Below are 20,495 nucleotides of genomic sequence, written 5' to 3' on the forward strand. Positions count from 1 at the left end.
TTTGGCCAGCTGACTTAAAAAAATGAAATACAATTTTGATGCCAACCTCAGCAATAGTTGTAAACAAAATACATTATGTAACTGCATGAAGAGACAAAAAGTTAAGCTTGTGTAACATTTCAAATAGGCCTTTACCACTTACTTTGAAAATGATCATAAACAACAATGTAAAAAGGACATGACTGACTGCCATGGAATTCCAAAGGAACAACACTGGCTCCTTCAAATCTTTATCCAAAGCAGAATTCACTCAAAGCTTTAAACACAGTTTTTATGAATTGGAAATTGCCCAAAAAGATCAGTATGCCCTCTAATTAAGGCAAAAGATTTCCTCTGAAAAACTTAAATCAGTTCCTGTAGCAGATCAATTGAAATTCCATTTTATTTTACTTTTATCTCTTCTATGAAGACAAGTATTCACGTATCTACCTTGTAGAAGAACTCCATTTTTTCCAAAGAATGGACTGCCTGGCCAAATTGGGGGACTTGACAAGCTACATAAGGAAAAAAAAATACAGTTTCACATGCTTGCAATAAAACCAATCACATATAAAATTACAAAAAGAACAAACAGAAATAGAAACAACATGTCACAAATTCAACTGAATATACTGTAGAAGGTTTCAAAAATAATAGGCAAAAACAGTGATAATATTTCTAAACTACTTTGATCGCATCAGTAATACTGATAAAAGCAATATGCATTCTTTCCTAAAAATAAAAATGAGTTATAGTAAACAACAGTCACACTTGTGACAGGCAGTTCCTTCAACATGCAAAGGTACTGCCAATAACAGACTCAAAAATTTTGGCAACTCTAACAATATTCATACCTTCTTAACAAATTATTCACTTTTAAACAAAAAGATGTTGCAATCATCTGACTTGTGATTGAAATGAATGCCCTTAAAAGCGATCCTGATAGCAAAGCTGTTTAAAATGGACTTTCATGATAGGCAATTGGAATTGGAAGTGCTAAAGGAAAAGAATTACTCTAATTGAATAAAGATAGCGTAAAGTAAAAACAAAGTCAATAGTTTATATTCAAGTTGAAAGTTTTAAATGAAATTGACAGAAAAAACGTCTTGGCTTGGGTAAAACGTAAAAATCTGTAGGTAAAATCTTTTTATGATCTGTAAGTATATTCAATTGATCAAATTCTGAGTCTGTGCTAAAGTCACTTCCTGTGGCTTTGTTCTGAATTTCGGCTTTGTCCGTCATGCTAAAACTGTGTAAGTAACAGTGTTTCCAATCAACAATTTCTTAATTGCACCACCTTAATAGCAGCAACTTCACAATTGAGACGTTCCTCCAACAACAGTAAGTCATACTTCCCTTATCTTAGCCAACTACAGAAACAATCATTGGCCATGTTTTCATAATCTATCACAGGATCTTAAATTCATATATATAAGACTACTTAATTTCAAATTACCACCATTCTACCTCTTCACACCACCATATTTTGAAAGCCAGCCCTCAAGATTAAAAAAATAATTACTTAAACAGTTTAAGAATCTGCTCAAAGCAACTTTTGAATGTTTAAAATCAGTAAAAAGAGGTAGACTTCAAATATTTCAATAGAATATAGATGGTAATCATACAGAAAAAAACATCTGTGTGTGTTCTATTGTTCATTATTTTCATATAAAACCTTATTTTAATCAGTTATATCCATGGCACAGCATTCATTCTGCCAAAGTCTGAGAATGTGCAAGAATTATTTTCAAAATAGCATTTAAGCCATTTAGGCTACGTTCACACTACTACATTTTCATTTAAAAATGCAGACATTAATCTTCTTTTTTGCTTTTTGTCCACACTATCCATTTGTTTTTTTACCCCCAAAAAATAGATTTTTAAAACTGATCTTGAGAACTTTATATTTCTAAAAACATTGTCTCAGCACTGCAGTGTGAATGGGTGAAAATGGAGAGTTTTGAAAATACAGACTCATCCGCTCTGATTTGCTTGTGCTTATTATGCAGCCCTTACCTGACTGGATCCTGCTCATTACATTTTCTCAGCCACTTTGCTTGTCTTATACTTGGGTATGATTCCACCTCACCATCAGAACAAACAAAACAATCCATTGTTTTGTTATTTTGTATTTACCATTGCTTTTCTTCATGTGTTAATGCAAGCTGAAAATGAATATCTAGAATAGAGGACACTTTCTCTTCGAGTTTCTGCAATTGCATGCATGCCCAGTGTAGCCAAATAGCTACATCATAAGTGTTTTTGGCTGGTAGGCAGAGGTTCTTTTGCAAACAATATGAAAACGTTAGTGTCGACTGGGATTGTTTTTGTTTAAAAATGTTATTTTTCAATGAAAACAGAGTAGAGTGGACATGTCCTTAGAGCCGCAACTTGTCTAGGAGTCAAGAAGAGAATATTTTTTTGTTCTTAGTGCTTTGATATACTGTACAGTTCCATGCAAATGTTCGGACAACCCTGGCCAAATTACATAATTTTTTTGACATTTCAATAAGTATAGCAAACACAACTTCAACAGAAAACAAATTAAAACAATGGCATTTTAATGGAAAGTTCCTGGAAAAAACAACTATTATCTAGAGTTGAATGAGACATAGAGAAGGACATACAATGAAGATTCAGAAGAAGATTTTCTTTCCATTCCTAACCATACAGGTGTAAAGTTGGACATCTGTCCTTTTGCAAAATTGTATTGCACAAATATTTACAGTCCAGCATTATAACTGCAAGTTCAGTAGTGCCATGCCATGTCTTGCTTTAGATCTCTGTAGAGTCACCTTTTTATTGTGTGGCTACTCTGAGTTCCAGACAACAGATTTAACCTCTTAAATATTTATATCTTAATGTATATTGGGATGCTCTGAAAAAGGTACAGGAGCTATTGAAGAATAATCATTTTGACAATGTTGTTTCTGCTGGCACAACAATGTGGGTTGGGTCCATGGTCTCACTTCCCTTCGAGAGCACCTTTAACCCACCACCGTCAATAGTCATAATCAAGATGACCTGGGAAACTGAAGACACACACATGCAGCAAGGGGTAGGGCAAAAAGTGAGTGTTTTTATTAAAAACAAGCCAAAACAAAGTGTTCAATAGCGCAGAGTAAAATCTTCATTAAATAAAAAATCCCATAAAATAATTAATGGAACCAGAGCAAATCCCAGGAGGCTAAAAAAACCATACTAAATCTGTTCAGTTTAGATGAAGTTAAAATCCAATGGCAGGTAAAAACTCTTCACACAGATGTGCAAGCCATGGTGCCTCCTTCTGCACACAGGCATCTCCCTAGCTTACCCTCAGCAGATCAATCAGCACAGGGAGATGTCCTGCTGACAGGCACGGCCACCCTTCAATCCAGGCTCAGGTCCCTGCTGGCTGCAAGCACTAAGCAGGGCTTCCATTCAGTGCTTTGCCTCATTCCCTTCGTCATCCTCTGCCTTTCCCCAGGCTTACGTGGGGGTCTGGTGTGAGGAATCTGGTCGCTCCAGCTACCTATATTGTTCAGCAGAGTCGACTTTCTTCAGCCCCCTTGAGTATCTGTCCTTCACTCCCCTTTGGGCTCTTCCTCCCTGCTACCTGCCTCCAACGTCTTGCAATGGCCTACACACCACCTGTTGCCTTCATCATTACTCCATCTCATTTCAACCTCCATTTTTCTACTGCTCCATCTCTGTCTCCGGACTCGTTTCTCAATTCCCTCTCTGTCTCGTGCAGGCTCCTTTTCACTCTCCTGTCTAACAGAGTGCAGATGCGATACGCCATTGCTTCCAAGGCGCAAATATAGAGCCTGACCAATCTGCCCGTCTCCACATGTATATGAGGTGCGATTGGTCAAGCACCCCAAATCAACCACAGAGTGAATTGTGATTACACATGCCCACACCTGATTAATTATTTAAAACTCACCTGATGTCATGGACCAGTTATCACAACTGGCTAATATAAAGATGGTGGTAGGACCATCTAATAATATTGTGTTTGATGTTTTTCATTGTAGCTACCAAAGCAATATTTAAAGATATCTTGAAAGTTGTGGAGCACGATCTGATATGCTGGAGAATTCACAAGAAAAGCATATTGTATTTAGATTAGTTGTGACATGAAGATCTTATTTAATTCTCATATGGGAAGACAACAGCAATAGTAGAGGCTGCGCAGTGATTTAAGTCTGATTTGAATTAAAGAAGTTATTATAGTCTGCTAGATACTTTTGAACCTTCTGTCAGATATCAGGACAGCAAACAGTCTTTGGGAATGGTCATCTACAATGTTGGAGGCTCTGTGAAAAGCATTTTTGGAAAATATCCTGGATAGAGGGGAGCTAGGACTCTTCTTTGCAGTGTGCACAATCCACTTAAGGGTTTTGCATTCTCAAACATTACAATTCCTGTACCACACGGTGATGCAGCTGGTCAGGACTCTCTATGCGGTGGCTCTGTGGAAGACTGTAAGGATGAGAGGATTAGGAGGGGAAGCTTAGACCTTGCTGCAAAGAGCTGAGACGCTACTAGGCCTATGGATCACCGAGGATGTGTTGAGAATCCAGTTGAGGTTCTCTGTCAAATGCACAACAAGGAATTTGGTGATTCTGATTGTCTGCATTGTAGAGTCTGTGACGTGAAGGTGAGCTTTGGACTGTCCACATTTAGGTAGAAGTTGTTGAGCTTGTACCAGATTCAGGGCACAGGCAAAAAAAAAAAAACTTTCACAAATGAACACAAAAGATTCCACACAGAGCTTGAAGTAGAAACAAATAAATGGCAGTAATGTTTGTTTTTGTCTGCTTCTTGGTAGTCTTGGCAGTGCTGTTCAAATTTAACACAAGTTCTTAATTGAGCTTTCCCTCTCTTGAGTTTCAACTGTTATTACACGTATGCTATATCAAACTGGGATCTGGCGTATGGAGGGGCCCTTTCTTGGAGTTCTGTATGTGCTGTTCTACATATATTATAAGTATGATTGTTTCAGTAGACCAATATTTTATTAGGTCGGAAGCCTTTTAAAACAATTTGATATTCTTCAGTTATTAATCAGAATGCAAAGCCTGAAACAGGAACTGACCTGGACGTCAGACCATCCTAATAAATTACAGTGAGCTTGAAATAGTGAATCATTATGATGTGTAGATAATGGGAACTCTAGGCTTGGTTTAGTGTAAGTTAAATAGAACACATTTCTCAGACACCAAAGGTGCAGGGTACTTTATTCACGTACAGATAACTCTTTATTTTTCTTGCTTGCATTTCATATGTCTACTGTTAGTAAGATCATTTAAATTACATGTTACTAATTAAAGAATTGGGTGGAGGAAGATGTATCCAGTAGTTTCTGTGCAAGCCAAGTTGGACTTACTGAAAAGACTGCAGTGTCACATGCGCACAAGGAGACAGTGGAAACGACTTCCTAACCTGAATGTGTAATCTGCTGGGTTTTCATTAAATTTTGTAGGGGAAAAGTCAGTAGACTTTTATTAGAGGTGAAAGAGAGAAAAATATACAAAGTGGCCATGCTCACTGTGAATGTAGGTGTAGTTGTTAAACAAAGGAGGGTTTCTTTGTGTACATCCTTACAAATTCTAAGAAAGCAGAAAGGCTTTACTTTTACATATAGTTGCAATGAAAAGATATCCTTGCATTACAGGTTTTTTTTTTTTTTTGTTACACCGTCTGCGCATGACATGTTCCTATGAGAAAAGCTGGTAAACGAGTTATGTGACTCATCTGCTTACATGTGTTGAGGCTGCTAAAGTTCAGTCAGTTTCAAATGTAAAAGAAATCTCAAGATGTTTCTTTTATCTAGAAAACTTATACTGTTCTTTTTCTTTCTTGGCGCAAATACAATTTTTTTGTTATTTTGCTTATAGGTGGTAAGGTTGTACAGTGGTTAACTGTGCCATATCATAGCTCCAGCGTCTGGGATTCAAATCCTGAATGGTCGAGGACTCTGAAGAGGCTGCACATTGTTTCGTGGTCTTTGTATATTTCACTCTGCGTTTTTTTATGTCCTTCACAAATCCTCAAAGAAACACAGGTTGCTTTAAACAGAGAGATTCCAACTGAGTGTAAATTTAAAATGTGTGAATGTAGACTATGTGATGGACTGGTGCTCTATCCAGTTTTCTATGTTGTGCACAGTGTTACTACATAGGCTCTGTCCTGGAAATCCTGTAAGTGAGGTGGTATTCCATAAAGTGCACTTATGAAATCTAGACTTAGCCAAGTAAGCCTCGCTTGAATAAGTCTTTTTTTCCAGTCGAGGCTCAGTCAGTTCCACGAATGTAAAGTGCTTCTTGTTAACTCAAGACAGGCTTAGACAATACATGCGCACTCTTATGAGACTTAAGCTGCCCTGACAACCAAAGTCAAACATCTATCATAGCTTAAAAAGCACAGAGGAGACTGCAACATCTTCAGAGTGAGTATGATTTTTACAAGTATGAGTGTGATTTTTAACGCAAGAAACTGATGGAATATATGGTGTATTATGTGACAGCTTAGAAAAGTTTACAGTTTATAAATTTTCATAAAATAGTGAAACATATAACAGAGATAGTTGCATTCTTTTCAGCAGTTGATCAATAAATAATATTTGATCTATAACACCACAAAAAGAAAATGCATTCATTAATGTCAAAGTTTTTTATGCTTCTGAAATTGTTAATTGTATAATTAAATGTCAATGGCTTTATTCACAATAAAAAATGTGAATGTTTTAGTTTGTGAATATTATACTTGAAACACTTATAACGACTAAGTATTCAGTAGAACATCTTTTCATCTTTCAGCCAAAAGAATTTTATATGGTGTAACTTAGATTGTAGTTGGTCCAGAAGTACCATGATTATTATATTTTGTCTTTTAGATAGGCACTCAATTCAGAAAGAGCTGAGTATCTACGGGTTAAATGACACCAGGGGTAAGAAGAGAATCAAATTCTAGCTTAGTAACCCTTTATTGAATACATTACAGCAGAAACTGATCCCAGAAGTGACTACAGGATCTGGCAGGAAGTGATCCTGGGAAAGGGTTTTAAACCCACCTCAATGCAGAGTGCACATAAAGTTTAAGAGTTGAAGGAAAGATGGAACAAATTCAAACAGATGGGGAAATAAACTATGATTGCCTTTTTTATTGGAAACAGAGAGATCGGAAAGGAGAGAGAAAGGTGGGAATGGGAATAAATGATGGTACTTGAGAGATGAGTGAGCTTCAGAGGTTGAACACCTGTTTAGACAGGCCCAAAGTAGCAGGAGGACTTTTACTTTACTTATTTCCATTCTGCACGCATATATAGGTGCTTTTCTTTGTATTTGCAAACATGAAATATACATAATTGGTTCAGAATTTTCTCAGCATAATATTCTCTTTAAAATTACACTCCATGTCTTACAGGAGTAAGCACAGAAATAACAGAATCTTCCTGGATAAAGTAGAACAGTGTAATATCTTCATTAGAATCACTGTTGCCTAGCAACAAAAAATCTCATTCTTTACCAGCATGAAAGAATTATGTATTGTGCAAAGGTATGTTTGCTTTAAAAACAACAGTTTCTGGATAAGCCTAAACCTATTGGTTTATTTAAAATAAATCATTTAATCAAAATTTCAGAATTTACAATTAAATGGCAGCTCTTACATGGGAATTGACTGTGTGTTATAATAACTGATTTATTAATTTTTAATTCCAAAGAAAACCTTGGGTGTTTTCCTATAATCTAACAGGTGTTGGTTTTATCGTCACACCACATGAGCTTAGTAGTTTACTGGTAAAGGCACACCAGTTTGTGTTAGGGCTCATTTACACTTCACGCTCAGAATGCGTACGCATCATGGATGCCACACGTTCCCAGCGTTTATTTGACGCGTCCTCTGAGCAGGTCTTCAGAAATTAACATGATGCGTGCGCGAGTTGCAGTACAAGCAAAAAGTTGGGGGGCGCAGTGTGACAAATGTCGGAACGTGACGTCAGAGTCTTTGTTTACTATCTACATGTGACAGAAAGGCTCTATGCGGATCCTACAGGATTGATGTGCGTGCTTCGATGTTTGATGAATGGTTCGATGTGGTGAAGCAAAATGCCGGCATACAGATGCATTCGTGGTGCTTTTATAGTCAAGCATCACATATTCCCGATCGTAATGACACGATACATTTTAAAAGTCACACATACCATCTTCTGTGCTGTCTTTTTTTTTTCACAAGAGCAACATAATGTACAGTGCTGTATTTGAACCACAGAGAAAAAAAATTAAGGACATGGTGAAAATGTGCATTTTGTGATTAAAGTGGAAATTTCAGATTTAATCATGAAATGTCCACTTTAACCTTGTAGTTTACTTTATCATTAAAGCAGACCGTCGTAAACGTCATCCCAGTTTTTAATCGCTACGAGCTTCTTGCACTTCCTCCTGACCTGACAGCAGCGGCAAGCAGCAATAGATCACCACACAGAACACATTAAATGTATGATATTCCAACTCTCTGCAAATTTAGAATCTTTAGATTTATACTTCATATCACTTTCATGATGAAGTGCATTACAGTGTGTATGTTACATTTTACAGATAAACTGTTAATTTCATTTAAATAATGAATACTGTTAATAATTACACACATGGGGGTAACACGGTGACAGAGTGGTAGTCACGTCACGTCATGTCATGTCGCTGGTATTCCCTGCTTGGATTCCACACTGTATTCCGGTTTCCTTCCAAAGATTTGGAGATTTGATGCCGCTAAAATGACTCCAGTGTACGTGTATGCTTATATTCACCTTGCGATGAGCTGAGGCCACGCCCAGGAATTGTTTCTGCCTCGTGCCCAATGCTTGCTGGAATGGACACATCCCTGGATTGATGGATTTAATCATTAAACATCCTTTTCAGAGATATTGCGGTAAGGTGTCATTGGAATTTAATGGGTGTTCCAGGCAATTCACAACACAGAGAAGCCGAACCTGTTCCCACGTGATAAACAGTAAAACGCTTGAGTAGCAGGAGCATCTGCTACAGCATGTGTTGCGTTAAGTATAAACCCGGCCTTAGGCATGCACATATGTTTTCTATCATGTTACAAAAACAGTATGTTTTTTGTGGACACCAATTACAGTAGAACCTTGATTATCCATTATTGGTCAGGACTGAGGCCATGACGAATAAGAATAAGAGAAAAGACGGATAACAGAACAGCTACTTTAAAAATGATATATTACACTACACTCCCTCACTCCCATTACAGTACATTAGTTTTGCAAACAGTCATATTTATTTACAAAACAAAACTATATTAACAAAATATAACAGTTTTAATATAATTAATTCATATAATATTGTAAAATTCAGTGTAATAAGCAAATACAACTCAGAGGTACTGGAGTTTTCCATGTTTTACTTGGAGTCTTTTTCGTTAACAAACAGTGCCCTGTCTTATACACCATTATCTGGGTTACGGAGCAAACCTCCAAAGCAATTAAAGAAAGCTTTCCCTACCAATTCATCTCCTGCCACTTACATTCTTTTTTTCCTCTGTATCGCCAACACTCCTACTTGTTGCCTCCTGACTCCCTATTCAAAACTTCCTTATGCAGCACCTTCCCTTTCCTCCCAACTTCTCCTGTCACCCATCTCCTAACGGACATGTCCGCCCCATACAGAACAGAAGCCCTTCACCCAGTCCCATCACAGCATTCATTCCACCCTTTCTGCTCCCGTACTGTGCATTAAAAGCTGCATACATAGCACAATATATTAACAAAACATAACAGAATTTAAAAATAAAATTACAATACAGAAGAACATTAACATTAATACAGGCTAATATCACAGTCAGTGGCTTCCAGTTTCGACGGCATCATTGTTCTTCCTACTCCGTAAATTGAAGCCATACTTGAAATACTTTCGCCATTTCATAAATGTTTAATAATTTCAGTATTTCGGACAATTCCAACATCACACACACATTTATCTGCCATAACACTGTATAGCAGAATAATTATAAAAAAAAAAGAAAAATTCCGAAACGCTATTAAAACTGAAGGTACGTAACTGACACTTTGGTGCTGGGGAAGAACACTACACGCTAGCACAAGGGAAAGTTATTCCAATGTGTAAAACTTGCTGTGTACTGCACAACAGTAGAAGTACATTAATAGGTAGGCGCTGGCATGCGCAATTATTTTTTTTTTGGCCATGACGGTTTTACTGTATTTGAGAGTGTGCTTTATTTTTTTCCCTCCACTCTTTCACAAAGTGCTGCTGACCATTAATGATACACACAGCAAATATTCTTAATAAAATAGAAAGCTTAACCAGAGAAGCAGACAAAATTTACACCACAACTACACAGTAACAGTTACACTGCCTGGAAAATTATGTTGGGCTCTCACACACCATCCTACACCCTTGTGCAAATTAACTGAAACAAACTCTGAAAACAACAAAAATCAGTTTTGCTCATGTTATTTTCCTTTAACTTGAATAATATTCATACACACCTATCAGTATATGATATGACCTCCTCGACACTTGAGCAGCATCTGGATGCAATTAGGCATGGGATCCACCAGTCTTGGAGGATTCTAGGGTGTCTATACCAAACTTGAATTACGGCCTGAATCATCTTCTCCATGTTTGTGCAGTCCATTCCACAAAATCGTTGCTTACAAATAGACCACAAACTTTCAAATGGGCTCACACAGATCAGGAGAGTTTCCACGCCACTCCAGTATGTTAATTTGATTCTCATTGAAAAATTTCTTCACTTGTTTTGATGTGTGACATGGGGGAAAGTCTTGTGTTAAAAACAACTGTGAAGGGGCACATTACAGATTGTGAAATCCATGAGTAAAGAATCAGGTGCAAGTACTATGTTACATCAGTCCTTTCATGTCCACAAAGAAAGACAACTCTTTATTCTCACATTTGCATACATCATAGGGTCTGTAGAAAGCATTACAATGCACAGACTCCACACACTGCTGCAATGAATGCAAAAGCAAGAATCAACAGTAGGCTTTCTTTGCTTGCGTACACTTCTGCTGTGTTTGTGAGTAAATATATACAGTACTGTGCAAAAGTTTTAGGCAGGTGTGAAAAAATGCTGTAAACAAAGAATGCTTTCAGAAATATAATGATTGTTTACTGTTATCAATTTACAAAATGCAAAGTGAGCAAACAAAAGAAAAATCTAAATCAAATCAATATTTGGTGTTACTACCTTTTGCCTTCAAACCAGCATCAATTCTTAAAGGTACACTTGCACAAAGTCAGGGATTTTGTAGGATTCTAGTCAGTTGTATGATCAACCAATTCTACCAAACAGATGCCAATGATCATCAATGTCACACGTAGGTTGAAACACAGTCATTAACTGAAACAGAAACAGCTGTGTAGGAGGCTTAAAACTGGGTGAGGAACAGCCAAACTCTGCTACCAAGGTGAGGTTGTGGAAGACAGTTTCATGTCATGGCAAGATTGAGCACAGCAACAAGATACAAGGTAGTTCTACTGCATCAGCAAGGTCTCTCCCAGACAAAGATTTCAAAGCAGACTGGGGTTTCAAGATGTGCTGTTCAAGCTCTTTTGAAGAAGCACAAAGAAACGGGCAACGTTGAGGATCGTAGACGCAGTGGTTGGCCAAGGAAAATTAGTGCAGCAGATGAAATACACATCAAGCTTATTACCCTTCGAAATCGGAAGATGTTCAGTAGTGCCATTAGCTCAGAACTGGCAGAAACCAGTGGGACCCAGGTATACCCATCTACAGTCCGGAGAAGTCTGGCCAGAAGTGGTCTTCATGGAAGAGTTGCAGCCAAAAAGCCATACCTCCGACATGGAAACAAGGCCAAGCGACTCAAGTATGCACGAAAACATAGGAACTGGGGTGCAGAAAAATGGCAGCAGGTGCTCTGGACTGATGAGTCAAAATTTGAAATATTTGGCTGTAGTAGAAGGCAGTTTGTTCGTCGAAGGGCTGGACAGCAGTACAATAATGAGTGTCTGCAGGCAACAGTGAAGCATGGTGGAGGTTCCTTGAACGTTTGGGGTTGCATTTCTGCAAATTGAGTTGGAGATTTGGTCAGGATTAATGGTGTTCTCAATGCTGAGAAATACAGACAGATACTTATCCATCATGCAATACCATCAGGGAGGCGTATGATTGGCCCCAAATTTATTCTGCAGCAGGACAACGACCCCAAACATACAGCCAAAGTCATTAAGAACTATCTTCAGCGTAAAGAAGAACAAGAAGTCCTGGAAGTGATGCTATAGCCCCCACAGAGCCCTGATCTCAACATCATCGAGTGTGTCTGGGATTACATGAACAGACAGAAGGATGTGAGGAAGCCTTCATCCACAGAAGATCTGTGGTTAGTTCTCCAAGATGTTTGGAACAACCTACCAGCCGAGTTCCTTCAAAAACTGTGTGCAAGTGTACCTAGAAGAATTGAAGGCAAAGGGTGGTAACACCAAATATTGATTTGATTTAGATTTCTCTTTTGTTCATTCACTGCATTTTGTTGATTGATGAAAATAAATGATTAACACTTCCATTTTTGAAAGCATTCTTTGTTTACAGCATTTTTTCACACCTGCCTAAAACTTTTTCACAGTACTGTATGTACATACGTACTTTTATTTTTTTTTAATCTTTATTTTATTAATTTTATTGTAATCATTCCATACAAATAGATCAATTTATAACCAAACAAATTAAAGACAAATCAAACATAGGAACTTTTTTTTTTTTTAAAGACATCTTACTAAATTCTGTGTATTTTCCTACTTGCACACATAGTAGAGTCTGTGGAACACCCGTGAGTGAGCCTTCTGCCAGTTCTGTTTCGTTTACATGCAGTTTATACCACCCACAATGTGCCAAACTTGCATATTCTTCTTCCCCATGTCAAAATTGTTTCTGAAACTGTACTCTGTATTTCACGTGTGCAAAAACATTGCAATGCAATTTCAGGTGAGCTTAGATCTGCTTTTTAAGCTAACTAAAATAACTGGAGACAGACATATTATATAATAAGCATGTCTTGGCACTTGCCCTTTACCTGCACATTTACTAAAATGTGCAAGTATGACTATAGTTTATTTATATAGAAAAACTTTTTTTTTAACTAATGTATTATTTATATACCCAGCTGAGTGAAATCTTTAGTTACGCATTTTACTAATAAATACTGATGAAATTTTCAGCGCTCAACACAGGAATGTTTTTCTTTTCTTTTTATTTGAAAACATATGCTAACATTTAATGTGAAAATACATGCAAACAATATATGCTGTGTAACAATAATTTTTTTTCTCTTCAGTCAAGAGGCCAAGCTCATTGCCCATTAGTGAGAACAGAGCATAGCCCTAGCTGTCTAGCACTGAAAAAGGCATGGTAGTTCTAGTGTTAAAAGAGTGGACAAATGAGAACTACTTGTCTTTGAATACAGAAAAAAAACTTACTTATTAGGGGGAATCATGCAGGCTGTAACAATATTATATCACTTTTTAACTAAGCTGGACTAACCATTACTTTTACTGACTCAACATGCAACTAACATATGATTTTTGACACCAGGATGTCTTAACATACACATTACGAAACTACCTAAAAACCTGTTTACTCTATTTTAAAAATATTGGAAAAGACCGTTTTTTAAATATGAAGACTACTGATAAATTATTTCATGCACTTATTTCTAGTACTATTGACTACTGTAATGCATTGTTCACAACCCATTCATCTTTATACAGCTTTTAGCTCTTTATAAATGTTGCTATAACAATCATTATAAGAACTAGAAAGTACAACCACATAACCCCTGTTCTAAAGTCTTTACACTGGCTTCCAGTTAAGCTTATAGTTGACTTGAAGATCCTATATCTAACATATAAAGCCTTAAAATGACCAAGACCCTGCTTACCTCCAGATATTGTTCCAAGGATTAATAAAATAACAGTTGGCCCAAACCGATAGAAAGGTCTACCTGCTTATATAAGAGATGTCCCTTGGTCTAGGCTTTTAAATCCTGGCTGAAGGCTCACTACTTTAGTCTGGCATACCCTGGATTAGAGGTACTGATTAGCTATGCATATTGCATTTCTGTTTTTAGTTATTTAAACAAAAAGACCTTAAAAATGTAATGCACACATTTAGAAATCCTTATATTCTACTGAGATTAAAGAAAACAAAACACAATCTAATGTACTTATGGATGCATTACAGATACCACAAATAGATACTCTTAGTGCAGAGGAATTGGATAAACCTCTGGCACTATCAGAATTACTAGATGCTATAAACTCACTGCAGACTGGGAAAGCAGCAGGCCCTGGTGGCTACCCTGCCACATTTTATAAGAAATTCTCACCTCAGCTAGCTCCCCTTCTATTAGCAACATTTACAAATCCTAGAGAAAATAAAATTCAACCTCAAACTTTTCGATAAGCATTAATTACCATCTTTCTTAAACAAAATAAGTACAGACCAATTTCACTTTTGAATAATGATATTAAGATAGTCTCCGAAGTCCTAGCTAGAAGGATGGAGAAAGTGCTGCCTTCAGTAATATCACAAGACCAAACTGGATTTATTAAAGGCAGACACTTAGCTTAAAATATTTGACGTCTGTTTAATGTAATATATAGGGATGCACCGATACCACTTTTTTGGAAAACGAGTACGAGTACGAGTACTTGCATTTCAGTACTCGCCGATACCGAGTACTTGCCGATACCGAGTACTTAATAAAAACATGATTTAAATTTACAGGTAACAGCTTTAGTCATATAATTTAACAAAAAAAAACAAGAAACTCTCGTCTATCCACTGGGAGGTTAGGCTAATTAGCGACACGGGGCTAACACTGCTTGTCCAAATATCCATGGTGAAACTAAACGCAGAGGAGGCTTGCAGTAGGCTGTGGATATGTTTTTTTCACGGAGTCGTGTAGTTTAGGCAGCTCCGTGTCAGTCATGTAGCGGCGGCTTGGGATATCATATCTGGGCTCCAGAACATGGAGGAGACGCAGGAATCCCACATTTTCTACCTCCGAGAGTGGCTGGTCACTCAATGCAATGTACTCGATAATTGCCTGTGTTATTTTCACAGCACGTGGATTGTCTCTGGACATTTTCTCTCGTCTTGCAAGAGTTTGCTGCAGCATGGGTTGTGTTGGTTTAGAAGCGTGGGTAAACTCTTTGTACTTGTTGTCGTGTTGGGATTTTAGGTGCTTGATTAAATTACTTGTGTTAAATGCGCTACCTTTTGAGCCTTCTCTGGACAATTTCGCTGAGCACAATTTGCAGTCCGCCTTTGTTTTGTCGTCTTCATTCACTTTGAAATAGTTCCACACGGCTGACATGTCTCGCCTCGCCTTCTCCCCGCTCTGAGCTGCAGCCGGGGCTTGGGGGCGGGCACTCGGCGCCTGTGATTAACCCCTTACACGCCGCTCAAACATAGACATTTCTCAGACCGTGGTATCGGTCCCCGGTATCGGGGGACTTTTAACGAGTACGAGTACTTTAGAAAATGTGGTATCGAGGCCGATACCAGATACCCGTTTCGGTATCGGTGCATCCCTAGTAATATATTCACTCACAAAGTCAAACACCCCGGAGATGATATTATCATTGAATGCAGAAAAAGCATTTGACATGGTTGAATGGAACTACCTTTTCACTACATTGGAGAAATTTGGGTTTGGCCCAAACATTTGTGTATGGATCAAACTACTGTATACCAATCCAGAAGCTTCAGTTTGTATTAACATTAGCTCAGACTATTTTAAACTAGAGTGTGGTACCAGACAAGTATGCCCCTTGTCACCAATGCTTTTTACAATCGCCATTGAGCCACTCGCAATTCATTGTCGAAATGCTATTGAGATAAAGGGGATTATTAGAGAAGGACTGGAACAGAAAGTTTCTCTATTTGCAGATGATATAGTACTGTACATATCAGATCCACAAAATACTGTGCCTGCAGTCTTAACAGCACTAACGATTTCTGGTCTCAGAATCAATTGGACACCCTCCCTTGTATCATCACAGATCAGTTTAAATACATAAGAGTAAACATCACAAGTAAACATAAAGCTCTTTATTAACAAAATTTTGCTGTCTGTATGGACAAAATTAAGCAAGACATGCATAGATGGTTAACCCTTCATTTCACTTTAGCTGGAAGAATTAACATTCTTAACATGAATATCCTTCCTAAGCTTCTCTTTTTATTTCATAACATTCCAATATTTTTTTTGTTCTTTATTTCGCCTTATACAATTTCTTGTATTAGGAATTTGTTGGTTTTCGCATACCCCTTGGGATCAGAGCGCAGGGTCAGCCATTGTGCAGCGCCCCGGAACAATTACAGGTTAAGGGCGTTGCTCAAGGGCCCAGCAGAGTAGGACATGTAGGCAGTGACGGGGATTTGAACCGGCAACCTTTGGGATACCAGCGCAGATCCTTAGCCTCAGAGCCACCATAGATAATTTTTTAAGAAATTAGATTCAACCATAACCTCATTTATTGGAATTCAAAACATACATATATCCAAAGTGTGACCCTACAAAGACTTAAGGCGGAAGGTGTCATGGCTCTAACTAACTTTCAATTTTATTACTGGGCAGCAAACATACAAACTATAAAAACTGACACAAATAGATGAACATACACAGGCTTGGTCCGCAATAGAAATAAAATCTTGCAGTACTTCTTTATACCCCTTGCTTTGCACCCCAATAAATACAAGTTATCACCAATATACTAACAACCCAATTGTGCTTCACTAACTCAGAATATGGTACCAAAGTAGGAAATAATTTAAAAAAGGGAAGCTTTTATCTGTGGGACTTCTGCACGAGAACCACCTTTTTCCACCCTCTCAAACATATGCAGTTTTTAATGCCTGGAAAACATTCAGGATTAAATCTCTTAGAAATCGTACATAGACAACGTCTTTGCATCCTATGAACAATTATATTCCAAATTTAACTTTCCATCAACACATTTCTTTCACTACCTTCAAATTCGAAACTTTGTTAAACAGAACCTGCCCAATTTTCCTCACCTCCCACCTACTTCTATGCCAGAAAAAATATGGCTCAGTCTCGAGGACTCGGACAGCATTTCTCTAATATATAAAACTATTTTACAGTCCCTCCCTTTCAAAGATCCAAGAGAACAGTGGGAAAAGGATCTCTCATTCAACATTTCAGAAAAGGAGTGGAAAGTAGCCCCTCTTTTACTCCATTTATCTTTATTAATTTATCTATTTACTTATTTTTACTAGCATAAATTTTTACACTGCTGGCCTAGCTCTCTTTCACAGGGGTGGGGGTTAATTTGTTCTGAAATTTTTTTTTTTTGGTAAAACTTGAGTTATTTGTATGGAATGTTATTTGATTTTAATAAAGTCAATAAAATTAAAAAAAGAAAAAGCCTTGAAGGGGTAGTAACGCCACCTGCCACAGGATTTATCACAAAACTGCAGCGACCGGTAAACAATGTGCCTTCTTTGCAGGTATGCAGCATTCATAGTGTACAAAACACAATTTAGATGCATACAGGTAAGCAACACAACAAGGGTAGTTAGTTATGTTGGAATATGGCTTTCTTCCATGAAGGGTGCCCAATCTAGGAATAAGACACTGTAATGAGCAGGATCTAGTCAGCAAACAGCCATGTAATAATCACGAACAAATTAGAGCGGATTAACGTCTGCGTTTTCACCTGTCCACATTACAATGCTGTGGCTATGTTTCCAGATGTATACAGATCTAGAGGGTGTCTTCAAAAGTCTTCATTTTCAGGGGATGAAAATGCCAGGTAGTAGTAAATGTAGTAAAGTGGACTGGGCCAAAGTTTTATCTTTTTTGTACAATTTTTTTTAAATAATTTTATTTATTTGTTTTATACTGCATGGCTAATATCATGCTGAAAGTGAAAGTAAATTCCAGAGACAGGTTTCTACTGAGTTATTCACCCTTAATCCAGTTATGGGTGTGTATGTAAAAGCACTCTGATATATACCAATTAATTAATATAGACCCCTTTCACTTGACTTGTTCATTTGAAATAGTTGATTATATAATAAGCAGTATTTGTATTTGTGATCACTCTCCTCTCAATCAATGTCACTTGGTAAGTTCTTATGACTAAAATAAGCCAAATAAGCAGATCAGTGAGCTACACAGCATGGTGTGAAAAATACAAGAACAAACATTAGTTGGGTAAAGTCAGAAGAAAGTGAAGATACCTGAAGTCCATTGTTTTTTTTCATGGCTGCAACATCTCATTTATAAGATAGATAAAGAGTAGAAAACATCAAGAAAAACAAAATGTTGATACCGTAATCCAATATTCATTTATGTACTATACAGGAAGAAAAGAAAACCTAAAAATGCCCTTTTAATTGCCAGGATACCTTACAAAATGTTAAACTTTGTCTAGATTACAGGACACAGTAACTCATAATCATTTCATTTACTCAGAACACATGTATGAATATCAGAGTCCTCCTTCTTTAATGCCTGTGATTTTATACTTATCTCGATGTCCTGTGGGTTTTGTAATGCCAGCTCTCCACTCCTCAAACCGGATTGTCTCACCAACTTGAGTGCAACTGTTGAATTAATTTCCCAACAAAAGCCTGGCTCTTTTTTGATTCTGTAATCTCATTTCAAATCCTCTTGCCCACTCCCTTCTCTTTTTACCCTTGAAATTACAATCCTCTTTCAGTAATCTGGAGACTAATTGGTGCCAGCATTGAATCACTAACGCAATTTTTCTCCATTTACTTTGTTCCCGTACACTGTAGTGCTGCTTGCCAATGAACTAAACTGCTCACAATGGATCTCTTTTTACGATAAATACTAATGCAAAATAATTAGGTAAGTAAATCTCACAGCTGGAATATAAAAATTCCAGTAATGAAAGGGAAATGACCAAAGAATGTCTGATAAGCACTAACAATCAAAAGATAAAGTACTGTATCTTACACCTTGTAGTCAAAACGTAGTACTTATATTTGAATATAAAACGTAAATGATTTGCTTTTATTTAATATATATTTTCTATAAACTTCATTTTCAAATTTAAGCCATTTCCAAAAATTCACATTCAGAAATTATAAAGCATTTTTCCTTTAATGAAAATATGAGAAGACAGTAAATTTGGACTTATTTAAAAATGTCAAAAAATATGAAACCAGAAAATCTCTTATACTGCATGTATATTGGCTTGTGCCACTAAACACACAATTTGTGAAAGTAATTTATTAAGTTAGTAACATATTTCATTCTTTTTAAGAAGTGACACTAGCCAGTTACTCCATCCACAACAGCAGAGGAACTTTTAAAGCAGGGTTATTCCTCTGTGTAAATGTTGTCCCAATGTGCACGGTTTAAAGTAATGTTCTATATGGTAGATATTAATGATTAATATTTTGGATTTTAATTAAGCTATTAATGACTACATCTTTAAACTACTAAAATACCCTTCACTTCCTCTTATCACAATCCAGGGAAAAAAAAAATTTTTTTTCAGGCATGTGTTCTGACTTGCTGTCTACATAGAAGTGTACATTTAAGACAATTAGCTTATGCATGCTGGCTGAGCATATTCATTAAAAGGTACAATACTTGACTCCATATATGCATACAATAAAATTCTAATTATTAAAATAAACTGCAACGTACCTAATGATAAATTGAAACAATTTTACAGAATATCGGCTTTTTAAACTTTCTGTATACTAATTTGGTACATTCTGCTTCAGTTCACTAAGTCCACTTTAATTTGCTGTCAATAACTTATGCAAGTAACTGTTTTACCAGTACCAGTGAAAAACCAACACAGTTACTTGTCATGCCAAGTCACAGCTGTACTACACACAGAGCATTATACCTTCTCATCTTTGTGTGCTAGAAGAAAAACAGCATTAATTCATTTGTACTCTGCTGTACACATTTATATGACTACTGTTCTAAGTGAAGTGTTCCACAACTGAGGGGCCACTCTTTAACTAAAGCACTGTACAGATCATATCAGATATCAGTATTGTGACAAACCAAGCATCAGCACTGTGGCTCAAAAGCTGTAACACAGAGAACACAAAATGTTTCACAACAGGATTATTACTCTTACCACTACCCAGACAATTAAAATGAAGAAAGAAGCACAACAAACAAAAAAACAGCAAAACTGGAGGTACAATGCACTTTGGTACATAGAGAAAAACAAATTCTGCAAGATAACACATTACATACATTACATATTCCAATTACATCCTGATATGTAGGAGTACAGACTGTCACCAATGCATTTTGAATGAAAAGTATAGTCATCCCTCCTTCTAACCTTTGCCTATCTACAACCCCTATTACAATGAAGTTGGGACGTTGTGTAAAACGTAAATACAAACAGAATACAATGATTTGCAAATCCTTTTCAACCTATATTCAATTGAATATACTACAAAGACAAGATATTGAATATTCA

The 20,495-nt window shown here is 36.9% G+C and overlaps 1 protein-coding gene across 6 annotated transcripts in view; it reads right to left on the bottom strand.

The window, feature by feature from the left end:
* The window catches only part of foxn3 (forkhead box N3), a 287,971-nt gene that overhangs the window by 86,663 nt on the left and 180,813 nt on the right, over positions 1 to 20,495 (bottom strand). For all 6 annotated transcript variants that reach the window (XM_028822123.2, XM_028822126.2, XM_028822120.2 and 3 more), the window contains exon 4: positions 430 to 494. In XM_028822123.2, the coding sequence (XP_028677956.1) occupies positions 430 to 494 (65 nt within the window). The remainder of the gene's footprint in view (positions 1 to 429; positions 495 to 20,495) is intronic.

The sequence above is a fragment of the Erpetoichthys calabaricus genome, chromosome 16 (assembly GCF_900747795.2).
Source record: "Erpetoichthys calabaricus chromosome 16, fErpCal1.3, whole genome shotgun sequence".
NCBI lineage: Eukaryota > Metazoa > Chordata > Cladistia > Polypteriformes > Polypteridae > Erpetoichthys > Erpetoichthys calabaricus.